The sequence below is a fragment of the Hyla sarda genome, chromosome 1 (assembly GCF_029499605.1).
Source record: "Hyla sarda isolate aHylSar1 chromosome 1, aHylSar1.hap1, whole genome shotgun sequence".
In the NCBI taxonomy this organism is placed as follows: Eukaryota; Metazoa; Chordata; class Amphibia; order Anura; family Hylidae; genus Hyla; species Hyla sarda.
The window spans coordinates 72928011-72947389 of NC_079189.1; the positions used below are offsets into that span (position 1 = coordinate 72928011).

A 19379-nucleotide genomic window follows, 5' to 3' on the forward strand; every position below is an offset into this window, starting at 1 on the left:
TCCTTACTGTAAGGGCATGCTGGCAGTTGTAGTCGTGCGGGGCGGGAGATGTGTGAGCAGGTGATAATAAATGTACTAACCCATTTTTTTTGTTTTCTTCTCATTTCAGATCAGTGTATCCTGTGGACTCCTTCGGATTCGGTGGACTACTTCGATGACCAGCGTTTTTCTTTGTTTGATTTTAATAAAATGGTTAACGAGGGCTTGTGGGGGAGTGTTTTTTGTAATAAAAATTTTTTAAAACCTGTTGTGTTTTTTTCTTACTTTACTAGACAGGCTTAGTAGTGGAAGCTGTCTTATAGACAGAGTCCATTACTAACCTGGGCTTAGCGCTAGCCACAAAAACAGCTAGCGCTAACCCCCTATTATTACCCCGGTACCCAACGCCACAGGGGTGCCGGGAAGAGCCGGTACCAACAGGCCTGGAGCGTCAAAAATGGCGCTCCTGGGCCTAGGCGGTAACAGGCTGGCGTTATTTAGGCTGGGGAGGGCCAGTAACAATGGTCCTCGCCCACCCTGGGAACGTCAGGCTGTTACTGTTTGGTTGGTATTTGGCTGAGAATGAAAATAGGGGGGACCCTATGCGTTTTTTTTTTTTAAATAAATAATTAAATATATTAAAAAAACGCATAGGGTCCCCCTATTTTTATTCTCAACCAAATACCAACCAAACAGTAAGAGCCTGACGTTACCAGGGTGGGCGAGGACCATTGTTACTGGCCCTCCCCAACCTAAATAACGCCAGCCTGTTACCGCCTAGGCCCAGGAGCGCCATTTTTGACGCTCCGGGCCTGTTGGTACCGGCTCTTCCCGGCACCCCTGTGGTGTTGGGTACCGGGGTAATAATTGGGGGTTAGCGCTAGCTGTTTTTGTGGCTAACGCTAAGCCCGGTTTAGTAATGGACTCAGTCTATAAGACAGCTTCCACTACTAAGCCTGTCTAGTAAAGTAAAATAAAAATAAAACACAACAGGTTTTAAAAAAAATTTATTACAAAAAACACTCCCCCACAAGCCCTCGTTAACCATTTTATTAACATCAAGCAAAGAAAAACGCTGGTCATCGAAGTAGTCCACCGAATCCGAAGGAGTCCACAGGATACACAGATCTGTAGAAGAAGTAACCAAAAAAAAAAAAAGTGTAAGTACATTTAGGGAGAAAAAAACTGTGTTAAAAAAATGTAATAAACACACACACACACACACTAAACGCCGTTTACCACTTCTGAGCCATGACTACAATTTACAGTGATCCCTCAACTTACAATGGCCTCAACATACAATAGTTTCAACATACAATGGTCTTTTCTGGACCATCGTAAGTTGAAACCAGACTCAACATACAATGCTACAGACAGTCCAGATCTGTAAAACGTGTCAATGGCTGGAAGAACCAACCAATCAAAATGGGCATTCACTGGTAAAACCCCTGTATTACTGAAGTGTATGCACTGACTGGTATTACATGTTCTGTACACTTTACCTGTATCAGGGTTAGCTGCTCTTTTGGACACCAGGTGAGGGCAACTCCATTACTTGTTTTGGACATTGCCTGTACTGTACAGGACCCCTGAAGAAGCTCCTGTCCTCTACATAGACCAGTGTTTGCCAAGCAGGGTGGCCCCATTTTTTGCAAAACTACAACTCCCAGCATGCCCGGACAGCCTTTGGCTGTCCAGGCATGCTGGGAGTTATAGTTTTGCAACAGCTGGAGGCTCCCTGCTTGGGAAACACTGACATAGACAGTGATTTACAGCTCCCAGCAGATCTGTATTACTTTTATATGTAAGGATTTGCTTTATCTATATCAGTTATCTACTTATTTTTCTTTGTCACTTTTTCCTATTTTGGATGACATTTTGGTGCCTTTAGAACCAATTACCCTGTTTCCATAGAGTTATGGTCTCAACATACAATGGTTTCAACTTACAATGGTTTTCCTGGAACCAATTAATATTGTAACTTGAGGGACCACTGTAGTTATTGAATTATTTAGATGTGGTGAAAAAGCTAAAAAAAACTCAAAAACAAAAGATCCAGAAGGAAACCAGCAGCCAAACCTATTCAGACAGCAGGAAAAAGGAACAGACTATTTTTTCTACTACATGAAGTAAATTTCCCACTTTTGCCTATGTGTGCCAAATTTATTAATGCCGTGCAACAATTTAGTAGATTTGTCGCACATAGTCAAAAATGAAGTAGAAAAAAACAGGGTAAAAACCAGACTACATAGTAAAAGATTAGTAAATGCCCCCCATAGTGACTACGATTTTGTACAATTTTTCTTGTAGACCATTTTAATTTTTTTTTGGCTTGAATTTTTAGTCTTACAAAGAGACTTGATTTTGCAATCTTCTGATCTCTTAACCCCTTAAGGACCGGAGGTTTTTCCGTTTTTGCATTTTCGTTTTTTGCTCCTTGCCTTTAAAAAATCATAACTCTTTCAAATTTACACCTAAAAATCCATATGATGGCTTATTTTTTGCGCCACCAATTCTACTTTGTAATGACGTCAGTCATTTTGCCCAAAAATCTATGGTGAAGCGGGAAAAAAAATCATTGTGCGGCAAAATTGAAAAAAAAAACGCTGTTTTGTAACTTTTGGGGGCTTCCGTTTCTACGTAGTACATTTTTCGGTAAAAATGACACCTGATCTGTATTCTGTAGGTCTATACGATTAAAATGATACCCTACTTATATAGGTTTGATTTTGTCGGACTTCTGGAAAAAATCATAACTACATGCAGGAAAATTAATACGTTTAAAATTGTCATCTTCTGACCCCTATAACTTTTTATTTTTCCGTGTATGGGGCGGTATGAGGGCTCATTTTTTGCGCCGTGATCTGAAGTTTTTAACGGTACCACTTTTGCATTGATAGGACTTATTGATCACTTTTTATTCATTTTTAAATGATATAAAAAGTGACCAAAAATGCACTATTTTGGACTTTGGAATTTTTTTGCGCGCATGCCATTGACCGAGCGGTTTAATTAATGATATATTTTTATAATTCGGACATTTCCGCACGCGGTGATACCACATATGTTTATTTTTATTTACACTGTGTTTTTTTTTTTATTGGGAAAGGGGGGTGATTCAAACTTTTAATAGGGGAGGAGTTAAATGATATTTATTCACTTTTTTTTTTTCCCTTTTTTATTGCAGTGTTATAGGTCCCATAGGGACCTATAACACTGCACACACTGATCTTCTATGTTGATCACTGGTTTCTCATAAGAAACCAGTGATCGCGGGCGTCGGCCATTGCCGGCGGGTCCCTGGCTGCAATCAGCAGCCGGGATCAGCCGCGCATGACACAGGCATCGCTCCGATGCCCGCGGTTATGCTTAGGACGTAAATGTACGTCCTGGTGCGTTAAGTACCACCTCACCAGGACGTACATTTACGTCCTGCGTCCTTAAGTGGTTAAGGACCCAGGGCGTATCCATACGCCCTGCCGTTTTCCGGTCTCTGCCGCGCGCCGGGCAGAGATCGGAACCGGATGCCTGCTGAAATGCTTCAGCATGCATCCAGGGCAAATGCCGAGGGGGCCCTTGCGATCTGCGGGGATAACGGGCTGATCGGGTCTCTGGGACCCGACCGCCCGGTAATTTCGCATGATCCCGGCTGTCACAGACAGCCAGGACCATGCTGAAGTATAGGAGCGAGGTGGCAAGCCTGCCACCTCCTCCTATTCCCTGCGATCCGTCGGTTAGTTAACCGACCAATCGCAGGGGGGGGGGTTACTTCCTCCCGTCCTGCCCGGCCCCTGGAAGTCCGGAGAGGACAGGAGGAAGACCGGAGGACGCAGCAGGGGACGGGGGAGTGCTGGGGCCTGGGCCCGGTGCTTACCGAGTCGTCCCTGAAGACCAGAATCCCGGCGATGAAGACGGCGGCGACAGGTGAGTTGATCTTCAGCCGCGGTCGGGCCATTTACAGCAATGCACGTCGCTGTAAAGCGACATGCATTGCTGTAATGGGACCCTGTAAACTACAACTCCCAGCATGCCCAGACAGCCCTTGGCGTCTGGGCATGCTGGGAGTTGCAGTTTTGCAACATCTGGAGGTCCACAGTTTTGGGACCACTGTGCCCTTCCAGATGTTGCAAAACTACACATCCTCAGCATGCCCTTACTGTCCAGGCATGCTGGGAGTTGTAGTTCTGTAACATCTGGCCCTTCAGATGTTGCAGAACTACAACTCCCAGCATGCCTGGACAGTAAGGGCATACTGGGAGTTGTAGTTTTGCAACATCTGGAAGGGCACAGATTGGGAACCACTGTATTAGTGGTCTGCAAACTGTAGTCCTCCAGGTGTTGCAAAACTACAACTCCAAGCATGCTGGGAGTTGTAGTTCGGCAACATCTGGCTCTAAAGATGTTGCCGAACTACTACTTCCAGCATGCCTGAGAATGTTTGGGAGTAGCGGTTTTTCAACAACTGGAGGCAAACTGGTTGGGAAACATTGTCTGTTTCCTAACTCAGTGTTTCCCAACCCGTGTGCCTCCAGCTGTTGCAAAACTATAACTACCAGCATGCACTGATAGACTGTGCATGCTGGGAGTTGTAGTTTTGCAACAGCTGGAGGTCCACCCCCCCACCTGTGAATGTACAGGGTACATTCACATGGGCAGAGGCTTACAGTGAGTATCAGGCTGCAAGTTTGCGATGCAGCAAATTTTGCGCGGCAGCTCAAACTCGCAGCGGGAAACTGGCTGTAACCCCCCTCCCATGTGACTGTACCCTAAAAACACTACACTACACTACACTAACACAAAATAAAATAAAATGTAAAAAACACTACATATACACATACCCCTACACAGCCCCCCTCCCCAATAAAAATGAAAAACGTCTGGTACGCCACTGTTTCCAAAATGGAGCCTCCAGCTGTTGCAAAACAACAACTCCCAGTATTGCTGGACAGTCGTTGACTGTCCAGGCATGCTGGGAGTTTTGCAACAGCTGGAGGCACCCTGTTTGGGAATCACTAGCGTAGAATACCCCTATGTCCACCCCTATGCAAATCCCTAATTCAGGCCTCAAATGCGCATGGCGCTCTCACTTTGGAGCCCTGTCGTATTTCAAGGCAACAGTTTAGGGCCACATATGGGGTATCACCGTACTCGGGAGAAATTGCCTAACAAATTTTGGGGGGCTTTTTCTCCTTTCACCTCTTATGAAAAGGTGAAGTTGGGGTCTACACCAGCATGTTAGTGTAAAAAAATAAATTGTTTACACTAACACGCTGGTGTTGCCCTATACTTTTCATTTTGACAAGAGGTAAAAGGGAAAAAAGCCCCCCAAAATGTGTAATGCAATTTCTCCCGACTACGGAGATACCCCATATGTGGGCGCAAAGTGCTCTGGGGTCGCACAACAAGGCCGAGAAGGGAGAGAGCGCCATGTACATTTGAGGTGATTTGCCCAGGGGTGGCTGATTGTTACAGCGGTTTTGACAAACGCAAAAAAAAAAAAAAAAAACCACATGTGACCCCATTTCGCAAACTACACCCCTCACGGAATGTAATGAGGGGTGCAGTGATCTGACAGATCTTTGGAACAGTGGGCTGTGCAAATTAAAAATTTCGTACAGCCCACTGTTCCAAAGATCTGACAGACACCAGTGGGGGTAAATGCTCACTGTACCCCTTGTTACGTTCCTCAAGGGGTCTCGTTTCCAAAATGGTATGCCATGTGGTTTTTTTTTGCTTTTCTGGCCCCATAGGGGCTTCCTAAATGCGACATGCCCCCGAGCAAAATTTGCTCTCAAAAAGCCAAATATGACTCCTTCTCTTCTGAGCATTGTAGTTCGCCCGTAGTGCACTTCAGGTCAACTTATGGGGTACCTCCATACTAAGAAGAGATGGGGTTTCAAATTTTGGGGGTATTTTTTGCTATTAACCCTTGCAAAAATGTGAAATTTGGGGGGAAACACCCATTTTAGTGAATTTTTTTTTCTTTTTTACGTATGCAAAAGTCGTGAAACCCCTGTGGGGTATTAAGGCTCACTTTATTCCTTGTTACGTTCCTCAAGGGGTCTAGTTTCCAAAATGGTATGCCATGTGGGTTTTTTTTTGCTCTCCTGGCACCATAGGGGCTTCCTAAATGCGACATGCCCCCGAGCAAAATTTGCTCTCAAAAAGCCAAATATGACTCCTTCTCTTCTGAGCATTGTAGTTCGCCTGTAGTGCACTACAGGCCAACTTATGGGGTACCTTCATACTCAGAAGAGATGGGGTTACAAATTTTGGGGGGTATTTTCTGCTATTAACCCTTGCAAAAATGTGAAATTTGGGGGGAAACACACATTTTAGTGAAAATTTTATTTTTTTAAATATGCAAAAGTCGTGAAACACATGTGGGGTATTAAGGCTCACTTAATTCCTTGTTACGTTCCTCAAGGGGTCTTGTTTCCAAAATGGTATTGCATGTGTTTTTTTTTTGCTGCTCTGGCACCATAGGGGCTTCCTAAATGCAACATGCCCCCCAAAAACCAGTTCAGAAAAACGTACTCTCCAAAATCCCCTTGTCGCTCCTTCGCTTCTGAGCCCTCTACTGCGCCCTCCGAACACTTTACATAGACATATGAGGTATCTGCTTACTCGAGAGAAATTGGGCTACAAATATAAGTATACATTTTCTCCTTTTACCCCTCGTAAAAATTAAAAAATTGAGTTTACAAGAACATGCGAGTGTAAAAAATGAAGATTGTGAATTTTCTCCTTCACTTTCCTGCTATTCCTGTGAAACACCTAAAGGGTTAAAAGGCTGACCGAATATCATTTTGAACACTTTGGGGAGTGCAGTTTTTATAATGGGGTAATTTGTGGGGTATTTCTAAGATGAAGACAATCAGTCTAATTTTGGTAAACCAAAACAATGGATTGGTGTTAAATTTCAACAAATAATTGTTTTGGTTAAAGGGGTTATCCAGGAATTGGAAAATTGCTGCTGAACTTTGAAGCCCTATGTCTTCCAAAAGTAAAAACTTGTCAATTTTATGATGCAAACATAAAGTAGGCATATTGTATATGTGAAAAAAATAAAAATATTTTGAATATCCATTTTCCTTACAAGAAGAGAGCTTCAAAGTTAGAAAAATGCAAAATTTTAAAATTTTTCATAAAATTTTCTAATTTTTCACCAAGAAAGGATGCAAGTTACAATTTTTTTTTACCACTATGTTAAAGTAGAATATGTCCCGAAAAAACAATCTCGGGATCAGAATGATAACTAAAAGCATTCCAGAGTTATTAATGTTTAAAGTGACAGTGGTCAGATGTTCAAAAATGGCCGGGTCCTAAGTTGTAAAATGGCTGGGTCCTTAAGAGGTTAATATCTCCTGTCTAACTCAATATAATATATCTACCAATAGTGTTCTTTCAGGTTTACATACCTTTATTAGTCAGGAATACAAGTGGTGTTGCATACATTTTGTTTGTGTCCACGTGATGAAATATTCCACACTCTTTACTAGTACAATAATCTAGCAAATATATCCAGATAGAGATAGTAAACCTAAAACAGATACAACAAGGTTTAGTAAGACCGTCGGGCAGGTAAGGATATTTAAAAGTTGGAGGTGGAAGTGATGATGAGGGAAGAAAGAAGAAAACACAGGAAGTTGATGATAAGGCTATGTGAATGGGTTACTTGATGCTGATAGCTTTAGGCTGATGTTTGGCGACAACTACTGCATATCTATAGCATACTAACATAACACTTACTGAGGTAGCTATTGTGTGGCTGCAGTGGTGTAGACCACCTAATGGTACATTGGTGAAAAACAAAACAAGGTACTTGAGAAAACAAATGTGTTCTGTCAAAGAGATGATGGTAACTCACATGGGATAGTGCTTGACAAATTGTCGTCTCCTTATCTCTAGATCTCTGTTTGTAAATGGTTCAAAGATTTTGGTAAGACCACTGTGTTCATTACTTGATGCAAGTGGAAATGAAAGGACCGTGACTGCGCCTAAAAGGTTAACATTAACATCATGGATATCAAAGAGTAAAGGCACAATATAGGTTTCAAATGTAGAAAAAAAAAAAACAGTATATATACGGTATGTAGACTTGAAATTATTGAAGTTTTTATATTATATTTGAGCAAAGGCACCAATGCAAACAGAATACCGGTACAAAGATACACAATCCAGCTAGAATTGGGAGTTACACTGGCCTACAGAAGAACCCTCTGATGATATGGTCCATGGGCGTTAACACAACAGACAACCTACTTGCAGATCAGATGTTCAACTTGCTTAGTATTTTATGACTTTTTGGGGTTATTTGTAAGAGTTTATGATGCACTTTAAAGTAATCTCACTTGTTCTGGATACTTTACAATGGCCCTTTGGTATGTAAGGTCCAAAATGTTAAACAAGAACCATTTATCATGCAAGGGAGCTGAAACCCAATACGATTTCTTTCTCGGTAACTCTATAGACTTTTTTGCTCTGTAACTCTATAGACACTCTCAGAACTACAGCTCCTGCATGAAAGGCTTATGACTACGACAAGCTTCCATGCATAAGCCATATAGTAAGTGGATCCCAAGTAACAACTTATACAAGTGATGCATATATGAGCCTGAAGTTTAATCTAAGCCTGCCTGTTATAGTCTGATTCCTCATTTTTGTCTAATGTGTTTGGGCACCTTAAGGGCACTTTCCAAAAAATATGTCAGTCTGTCTCAGTTTTCCTCTGGATTACAAGTTAGACAGGTATTGTATATGTCTGGCAATCCAGCACTGTCCCAGATGGGTATGGATAAAAACACCAGATGCCAAAAGCTAGATCTTTCGCATGAGAAATCCCATCTATTGTCCCATGGGGCACAGTGTCACACCTTTGGACCATACTACATATTTATTTACATCTGGCGTGTATTTACTTTATCAAAAAGCCTACATGCAGTGTTTTTGATCCAGCATCTGCAGGCCAGATATGCCAGATGTATAGGAAGAAGGCCTTAAACACCAAAAGGGAAACTGATCCCACAACTGATCCTATTGTTCTCAATGAGATTGTTCATCGTATCCAATGCATCATTTTTCTCCTACAGCTTTTTCCTATCCAGCACAAAAAAATTCTAGTAAAAAAAAAAAAATGGTAAAGAAGACTGATGCATTTCGCATCAATTGTGGTTAGCTTTTGCATAAAAAAAACTCATGTGGATGACCTCATGTTGGTGTGAATAGAGCCTTTATTAGTTTTCAGATCAGTGAATGTTAAAAACAAATGTTTTTTTGTCTTCTTATAGAATGTGTAAACCCACAGAATATTGGGGGAGATTTATCAAAACCTGTGCAGAAGAAAACTTGCCCAGTTCCCAACAGCAACCAATCAGATTGTTTCTTTCATTTTGCAGAGGCCTTGTTAAAAACCAATGAAGCGATCTGATTGGTTGCTATGAGCAACTGGGCAACTTTTCCTCTGGACAGGTTTTGATAAATCTTCCCCACCGAGGGACATTTATCACTGTGTGTCTTTAGAAAGTGTGTTTTAAGTCGCTAAAAACATATTTATAATAATATGACATGGAGGTTGATAAATTTGGCGCACACAAGTAAAAAACCATGAATCACTTCAGAATAACATAGTATAATTCCTCCTCTGTTATTTTTTTGCAAATTTTTACCCCATTGTGTAAACAAAAGTGTGTCTTTTTTTTTTTTAAGTTGTCCACTGACAGTTTTGTAAGCCAGGTCTGGTCTGATGTAGATTTGCGACAAATTGAGGGCTATGCGACAAACTTGCAACTCTTTAAAAAAAAAACAAAAAAAAAAAAAAAACTTGCACTTCATAAATAAGCAGCCACTGCAAAACGAAAAACCAAGAGTGTGTACTAAAGTCATTTTAGTCAAAATCGCTTGCAACAGAGACATTTCTGCAACTTTTCTACACCAAAAAAGGCTCTAAACCTGTTGATAAATCCCCCATAGTTTTTGTTAGTTTAAAAATATGTTATTATTTACACAGCTTGTTTTAGGATTACACTTCTGTTTGATGAAACAAATTATAGTTATTGTACAGGCCAATAAGAATTAGTGCACAAGAAGTGGCTTGTTCGCACTGGACACATTAGTTGGGCGTTCTGAGAGGGAAACAGTTAAAAGGGGTACTCCACTGCCCCAGTGATTGGAACATTTTGTTCCGAACACTTGGAGCGGGTGGCCCGCTCCCATAGACTTCCATTCAGGGGGCGTGGCGTGACATCACAAGGAGTGTGGCCATGACATCACGACCCCCGCCGCCCGCACCCGCGTGGTTGAACAAGGATATGTAAACAGTTTTATCAGTTTTTGCTAACTTAACTGGAAGAAGCAATTAACAAACTGTGGTTAGAGGATTCTAGTCTGAACATTGATGGGATCTTGCTTACACTACTATTCGGAAATGAGTTAAAAATAGGTCTATTTTGTCAGTACACCCACCTTTTTATTTGATTATTCATGTTTTAAGAGGCTGTCCCACAAAAACTGTTAAATTACTGTTAGAACGTGCAAAACGTAAAACTTGACATTCTTAGTCGGAATAATTAAAAAAAAAAAAAATTAGCTGGTACATACTTGTTATGGTGCCCCTGGTTGTTAAAGGGGATAGGCCTCAAATATAAGAACTGTGTCGGGGATAGGCCTTCAATGTAAGAACTGTGTCGGGGATAGGCCTCAAATATAAGATCTGTGTCGGGGATAGTCCTCAAATATAAGATCTGTGTCAGGGACAGGCCTTAAATGTAAGATCTATGTCGGGATAGGCCTTAAATGTAAGATCTATGTTGGGGACAGGCCTAAAATGTGAGATTTCTGTCGGGGACAGACCTTAAGTGTAAGATCTATGTCGGGATAGGCCTTAAATGTAAGATCTGTGTCGAGAACAGGCCTAAAATGTAAGATCTATGTTGGGGACAGGCCTAAAATGTGAGATTTCTGTCGGGGACAGGCCTAAAATGTAAGATCTATGTCAGGATAGGCCTTAAATGTAAGATCTGTGTCGGGGACAGGCCTAAAATATAAGATTTATGTCAGGGACAGGCCTTAAATGTAAGATCTATGTCAGGGTAGGCCTTAAATGTAAGATCTGTGTCGGGGACAGGCCTAAGATGTAAGATCTGTGTTGGGGACAGGCCTAAAATGTAAGATCTATTTTGGGGATGGGTCTTAAATGTAAGATCCTTGTCGAGGATGGGCCTTAAATGTAAGATCTGTGTCGGAGACAGGCCTTAAATGTAAGATCTGTGCCGGAGACAGGCCTTAAATGTAAGATATTTTCTGGGGATAAGCCTTAAATGTAAGATATGTGTTGGGGACAGGCCTTAAATGTAAGATCCATGTCGGGGATACGGGTTAAATGTAAGATCTGTGTTGGAGACAAGCTTTAAAAGGGGTTCTCCGGGGCTTAGACATCTTATCCCCTATCCAAAGGATGCGTGACGTCACATGCCGTCGGCCCTGTGGTCGCCGGTAATCAGACCCGGAGCGAACACGCTCCAGGGACTGATTACAAACGGGGTGCCACGTGCAAGATCACGAGGGTCCCCAGCGGCGGGACTCCCGCGATCAGGCATCTTAGGGGATAAGATGTCTAAGCACCAGAGTACTCCTTTAAATATAAGATCTGAGTCGGGGATAGGCCTTAAATGTAAGATCCGTGTCGAGGTGCCTTCATTTTGAAATCAAACAGGTTCTGGTGTTTAGGTCCCAACCAGTCACACATTGATAGCCTGCACTAGGTACATGTAATTCCAAATGGGGCACTTGGAAAGTGCAACTACTTTCTGTAGACAGAATAAATCGACTGCAGATACCAGAATTTTCTATTTAATTGAACCCTTTTATTCCTTGAGGTCCCAGAGTTTGAACCCTCAAAGAATGTAATCTTGGTTAACTGTTGTAACATAATAAGAGGGAGTTTCCTTCTAAAAGTAGTAAATGATTGTTTAGCCAGCAACATTTCAGTCAATATTGGCCATTATAGATTTTTGTTTAAAGACTGGTTATACATGATCAATGACAAATGGGCAAAGGATGAACGATCTTTCTGGAAATGTTCTGGCAACATTCTGAGAATTTGCTTTCTTGAAAGATTATTAGTGAAAGAAAGATCTTTCCGGAACGAAAGATGTTTTGTCTGACTAACACAGCTGACTTCTTTCCAGACAATCAGTCTAATTTTGGTAAACCAAAACAATGGATTGGTGTTAAATTTCAACAAATAATTGTTTTGGTTAAAGGGGTTATCCAGGAATAGAAAAAAGGAGATAACATCTTTCAAAAACAGCTCCACGTCTGTACCCAGGTTGTATGTGGTATTACAGATTGGCTCCATTCACTTCAATGGAACTGAGCTGCAGAACCACACCAAATCTGGGGACAGGCAGGGAGTGTTTTTTAAAAAGAAATTAGCTCTGTTTTCTATTCCTGGATAACCCCTTTAAAATTGGCTATTTTCATCAACTTTAATCTAACTTTAGGAATGCTAACAGAGGTTTTCTACATGCACAACAAAATAGATGCAGAGTTACTCTTAGTTACCCCTAAGGCACCATACACAAAATTTTTGCCTAATGAATATTGGAGAGTGCATATCAACTGCCTGTTTCTTTAATTCTCAGAGAGGAGTATGGCATTGGCTTACCCCCTCTCTATACAGAACACATGAAAACTTGGCCAAGTGTTCATGTCTATGGGGGTATTAGGAGAAATTGCTGTCAGCTGAACAAACATTCAGCAGGCAGCTATCACATGTGTATGGTACCTTTACATATGTTGAGGATAGATGAAGGACCCCATGTACATAAGCCTGTCAACAGATCCAGTCAATATAAATCCAATATCTACAGACAGCTTAACAACGCATGCTTTCCTATCATTGAATGGATAGTTTTAGACAATGAAGACATTTTTTCTTAAATTAAACATTGAAAGTCTATGCACAATTGCAAATAATAGACTAATAACAAGCAATGTTTCTAATTTCAATAGATCTACCTGATTCCATAGGACACACAAATTTGTCTTTCAACTGCAAATGCTCATACAACCATGACGTGCACATGTGATGATCCTTGTAAGGTCTTTGGTGAGGAGGAGTAATGTCCAACACTGCGTATGTTTTAGCTGCTGCGTAGAACAATGTTTCATTGTGTCTGACTTCTGTTCCTACTTTCAGATTGTGTACAACCCAGGCTCTAACTACCGCATAGTATATATCTATAGAGTTCTTCATAAAGAAATCTTCCCTGTAGACTATGCTGCTTGGAAGCTTCAATTTGGCTGACCGTCTCCGTATCTGTTGGAGATGTCTTTCATTTTTCCAACGTTTTTTAAACACTACGATCCCCGTTCTAAATTCAGAGGAAGCCACTACATCTAGATGCACCGTGCAAGGACTGGTGCACAGATATTCCACAGAAATGTTTGCGTTGGCAAGTGTTTTTGGCAAATCCTCAATAGCTACATAGTCTTTGTTATTCAAGTATTGTTCGGGTTGTTTGGTTACAGATGCTGTCTCCTTCGTTGAGCATAATAGTGGAACCTGTAGAAAGAGGAAATCATTAATCTTTAGGACATTACTTTGAAGGATTTTCATGTAATATACAGCATTGGTGAACAGGATATACAGTGTTGTTCTATACGCATGTCACACCTTGGCAGAAAGTAGACTCTTGACAGAGTGAATTACTTGTAATGTATTCCATCAAAACTTTTACAGAAATTGTGATTTTGTATATTAAAAGGTGTTGTACATCATTAGTAAAACAAGTCTTTTTTCTTCCAAAAACAGCGCCTCACCAATCCAAAGGTTGTGTATGGTAATGCAGTTCAGTCTTATATACTTCAATAGTTCTGAGCTGCAAAACCAGACACATACGCTGGATAAGTGTTGGCATATGATGTATTACCAGTACTCACCTCCGCTGGGCCATTTGGGGAGATGTATCAAAACCTGTGAAAAGTGGAGCAGTTGTCTATAGCAGGGGTCCTCAAATTACGGCCCGCGGGCCACATGCGGCCCGCGGAGCGCATTTACCCGGCCCGCTGGGTGTTTTTGCCTTAGGACATCCCTGTGTTCCGAAAGATGCTTTCGGAACACAAGGATGCCTCTGTAAAGTCCCTGCGGCCCGCGTTTACTTTTAAAACGTGGGGACCGCCAGGAGTAGGCACACGCAGCGAAGTCACTGACGTACCATGCGTGCGCCCATGGCAACAGAGCGCGGAGCAGCGGAGAAGAAGAGAAGAAGCAAGGACGCGTGCGCTGGTAGTAGGTAAGTGTTTACCAGTGACGCGTCCCTTCGGTGTTCTGACCACCGATCCTCCGGTCCTGCTATGGCCGGATCAGTGGTCGGAACATTGAAATGGGGCAGTACACAGGCATACAGCCTCCAGCCATACTGTATCGCTGGAGGCTATATGCCTGTGGGGGAACTGCCAACATAATTTGGGGGACTATACTGCCAGCCTAATGTGAGGGAACTATACTGCCAACGTAATTTGGGGGACTATACTGCCAACGTAATTTGGGGGACTATACTGCCAGCCTAATGTGGGGGAACATACTGCCAGCCTAATGTGGGGGAACATACTGCACCTAATGTGGGGGAACATACTGCACCTAATGTGGGGGAACATACTGCCAGCCTAATGTGGGGGAACAATACTGCCAGCCTAATGTGGGGGAACTATACTGCACCTAATGTGGGGGAACATACTGCACCTAATGTGGGGGAACATACTGCACCTAATGTGGGGGAACATACTGCACCTAATGTGGGGGAACATACTGCACCTAATGTGGGGGAACATACTGCCAGCCTAATGTGGGGGAACATACTGCCAGCCTAATGTGGGGGAACATACTGCCAGCCTAATGTGGGGGAACATACTGCCAGCCTAATGTGGGGGACTATACTGCACCTAATGTGGGGGAACATACTGCACCTAATGTGGGGGACTATACTGCCAGCCTAATGTGGGGGGAACTATACTGTCAGCCTAATGTGGGGGACTATATTGCACCTAATGTGGGGGAACTATACTGCCAGCCTAATGTGGGGGACTATATTGCACCTAATGTGGGGGAACTATACTGCACATAATGTGGGGGACTATACTGCACCTAATGTAGGGGAACTATACTGCCAGCCTAATGTGGGGGACTATATTGCACCTAATGTGGGGGAACTATACTGCCAGCCTAATGTGGGGGACTATATTGCACCTAATGTGGGGGGACTATACTGCCAACGTAATGTGGGGGACTATATTGCACCTAATGTCGGGGAACATACTGCCAATGTAATGTGGGAGACTATATTGCACCTAATGGGGGGAACTATACTGCCAGCCTAATGTGGGGGACTATATTGCACCTAATGTGGGGGAACATGCTGCAAGCCTAATGTGGGGGACTATATTTCACCTAATGTGGGGGAACTATACTGCACCTAATGTGGGGGAACTACAACCTAACGTGGGTTAACTATACTGCACCAAATGTGGGGGGGGGAGGAACTACAACCTAATGTAGGGGAACTACTACCTAATGTGGGGGGAACTATACTGCCAACCTAATGTGGGGGAAGTATACTGCACCTAATGTGGGGGAACTGTACTGCACCTAATGTGGGGGAATTGTACGGCACCTAATGTGGGGGAACTGTACGGCCAACCCTAATGAGGGGGTACTGTACTGCCAACCCTAATGTGGGGGAACTACAACCTAATTTGGGGGATCTATACTGCCAACCTAATGTGGGGGGAACTGTGCTGTGTACTTAAAGTGGTAGTCCACTAATAAGATATATAAGTGTGCATAGGAATTTATTCATGTTTTGTTATCTATAGTCCGGCCCCTGGTCTAGAGTAACCAATGTTTCTTTTATTTTTAATTCTTTGCAATAAAAGAAGCAATCTGATTGATTGTTATTGCCAATTGTTTCCCCTTTTTATTTGCACAGGTTTTGATAAATCTCTCCCAAAGTCTCTACTCTGCCTCCCCTGATTTTCAGTTCCACCACACCTTATACATAGTGGCCATTTTTTTTTTCAAAACCACCCACCTATAAGACTGCTTTTCAATCAGATTTTGGGTGGTCATCTTAAAGAGGTTTCACTGTATAACCTTTGAAAATCAAGGCAGGCAGATGAGAAGTGTATAGACACTTTTTTTGGTCAATTTTGGTCAATTACTTCTGAAAAACTCTCAACTTTCTGTATAGATGTACACGTGTATACAAACACCGCTACTAGATGTATACACTGCCTCCAATAATTCACTAAGACCATATGACTCCCAGCAAAATAACACATTTTAGGCCTGTTTCGCACACAGCATTTTGCAGACACACATAGACAGCTTGGAACTTTTGTTGCCTTTTTTTGGGGGGGGGGGGGGGGGTAATTAGGAAATATTCTGGACCAGAGATTCAGAGGGCAGCCAGCGCCACTTTGACAGCGCAGACATTACCGTCAGCATAGACAGCAATGTATTCCACGCGGTATTTTGACAAAAGAATGACTGAGTTTTCAGTAGCAAAAAGCTCCACTGCTGAATTTCCATTGTGTGCACTGTGCAGCAGAATCTCAATGACAACAATGAATTTCAGAGCGGAATTTCAAAATTGAATTAGCCTTAGTAGGGGAGTGCCAGCAGTCATGACCCAGCAACTATACATTTAGCCCCTATTCTGTAGATGGGAGATAAATGTAACCCTTTACAGACAAGAGAGCCTCTCTAGCTTACATGATCCCACTTCACACATTGGACAGGTGTAAGTCATGACTACATTAATGAATATAAAACAAGTACAAGTCTATTGCAATTTTGCTACTTTAATGGTTTATTCCATACAATAATTCCACTACATGGCACAATGAAGATAAAGTCATATTTACGCCATGTTCATACTTAGATAAAGTCATACTTAGGCCATGCTTACACAGCAAAAAACTATTGTGGAATGTCTGCCCTGAAAATCCAGATGGACATTCCACCATTTGAATGTCCGGTTGAGCACTTGGACCGCTCAGAAATGTGCTGTCTCATAGATGGCAATGCATTTTAAAGCAGAATCCACAGAAAGAATATGTGGTGTCCCAGCACCAAGGGCTGTCCTGTGGGCCGTGGATTTCCTCGGGCATGCCTGTGGCACATGTGTTGGGCCCACTACACTGACTGTTCGTTCTATTTAATATGTTTGAGCACTTTATCATATATTGTATAATGTTTCCCATATGCACTGTAAAATATATTATTTGTGTGTTATACCTTTAAGAGCAGAGGAGCATTGCAATCCATGTGACCTTGCCTGCCCAAATGCAACCTCTAAATTCTATAGTATATTGGGGGAGATTTATCAAAACCTGTACAAAGGAAAAGTTGCCCAGTTGCCCATAGCAACCAATCAGATCGCTTCTTTCATTTTTAACAAGGCCTCTGCAAAATGAAAGAAGTGATCTGATTGGTTGCTAGGGGCAACTGGGCAACTTTTCCTCTGGACAGGTTCTGATAAATTTCCCCCATAGTGTAGTGGGGGAGGAGTTGCCCCAGTTCCTGTCAGAGCTCATGCTGAGCACAAGTGTGGTAAAGGAGTGAAGTTGTGTGGAGAAGCTCTGAGGTAACTCCAAGAACAAATCTCTTCTCAAATCCTATCCAGCCATTCTGCAACTGATTCCCCGTACAGTGGAAAGTCAAGCTCTGGCAGAGAAAGTTGGGGGACCTTGTCAGAACCCTAGCCGACCTGGAGAATCTTCAGTCTCATATCAAGTCAGTATTAATGAATTGGGTGAAAAGCCCTATAAGTCCCAGCAAGGCAACAGGGCACCCAAAGGGTTACACTGACTCCCCTCCATTCTGCCCCATACTGTCTGCATGTAATAACATCTACATCCTGCTCAGTAAAAGACAGTTATCCGTAACCTGACTTTGGTATGTTTCTTTACTCCCCATGTCTGCCCAGGAGAAGCTGTCTCCAACCTCGGACCGTGTATAGGCTAACGGTGCCCTGGCGTCACAAAGTGATCAGGGATTTCTTGCACCCCTGTGTCACCACAAATCGACTGCACTCATCTTAAAGCACCATTGAAGTTATTTTATCTGCAAGAAACTGTGCTAAACATGTTCTTGTTCATAAAGAATACTGCATAGCAAGCAATTTGGTTCATGACAATTTTGGTGTCTGTTTTTTTTTTTATCTGGTGTTTCTTTATTAGACTTTTCTATAGGATTTAAAAGAAAGAAGAAAAAAAAGAGAGTAAACCCCACTAAAAATGCTTACAATCAAAATACATGGTGGTGTTTTCTGCATCAAAAACTGTGGAAATGAATTCAGCAATATAGGGACTAGAATTGAGAGACATGAAACGAAATGTCCTGCATGGAATTATTATGACACGCAGATTTTATGGGCTTTGTCCCTGATTAAGTGAATCCTTTGAGTGTATTGTAGAGCTATTATGAAGAAGGTAGTAAATATGCAGTCTTTCATGGATTTCATGCAGAGGTCTAATTGAAGACTTGTAATAACAGGGATCTGCATTCTCATTGCTTGAAGGATTAGCAAGAAAGATCTGGGAAAATGTGTCCTGAACACAATCCGAGACTCAAATATTTGCTGGAACATCAAATGAGTTTATTGATATGATGTATAAATATATAACTATATATATATATATATATATATATATATATATATATATATATATACACACACACACACATATGTATCGGATGCAAAACCATTACATCATATTTCTTTTAAATTGATGAACCTAAAATATATCATAAAAAAAAAAAATGATGTAAGCTTTTCTGCTTACATGATCTATGGCACTGGTTTTTACCACCTGTTGTTCTATATCATCCAGCATGCTGGGAGTTGTAGTTTCACAACAGCTGGTGAAACTGAAGCTTATGTACTGTACTACTTACCTATGCCTTTAAGCAGTGTTTCTTAACCAGGATGCCTCCAGCTGTTGCAAAACTTCCAATCACAGCATGCCCGCACAGCCTTCGGTTATCTGGGCATGCTGGGAGTTGTAGTTTTGCAACAGCTGGAGGCCCCCTGATTAGGAAACACTATTTTAAAGGTCTTGGTGGAATGACAAAACATTCTGAGATCATCATTTATCATCCTAAAGTAGAATTCTGTTCAACTATTAATATATCAGACAATGATTTCCTACATTGTAGCAAAATATATTATGATGTGATATAATATAATGCCATATCCTCACATAACAGATATACATGTAATGCCAAGGTGTGCAGAATACCCAGTGATCAATGATCTCAACCACAGAACAGGGTGTTACATATGTAGGAAACATGAGTCATATAGACACTGAATACAATAAAAAAAAGAAAAAAA

General features: G+C 41.8%; 1 protein-coding gene across 4 annotated transcripts in view; it reads right to left on the reverse strand.

The window, feature by feature from the left end:
• The window catches only part of SEL1L3 (SEL1L family member 3), a 119708-nt gene that overhangs the window by 66069 nt on the left and 34260 nt on the right, over positions 1-19379 (reverse strand). For 3 of the 4 annotated variants that reach the window (XM_056555929.1, XM_056555919.1, XM_056555946.1), the window contains 3 exons: positions 13000-13546; positions 7850-7979; positions 7401-7522 (listed from right to left, as the gene is read on the reverse strand). In XM_056555929.1, coding sequence (XP_056411904.1) covers positions 7401-7522; positions 7850-7979; positions 13000-13546 — 799 coding nt within the window. Of the gene's footprint in view, positions 1-7400; positions 7523-7849; positions 7980-12999; positions 13547-17278; positions 17346-19379 lie in introns of those variants that run through there. The other variant, XM_056555938.1, reaches the window with a different exon arrangement.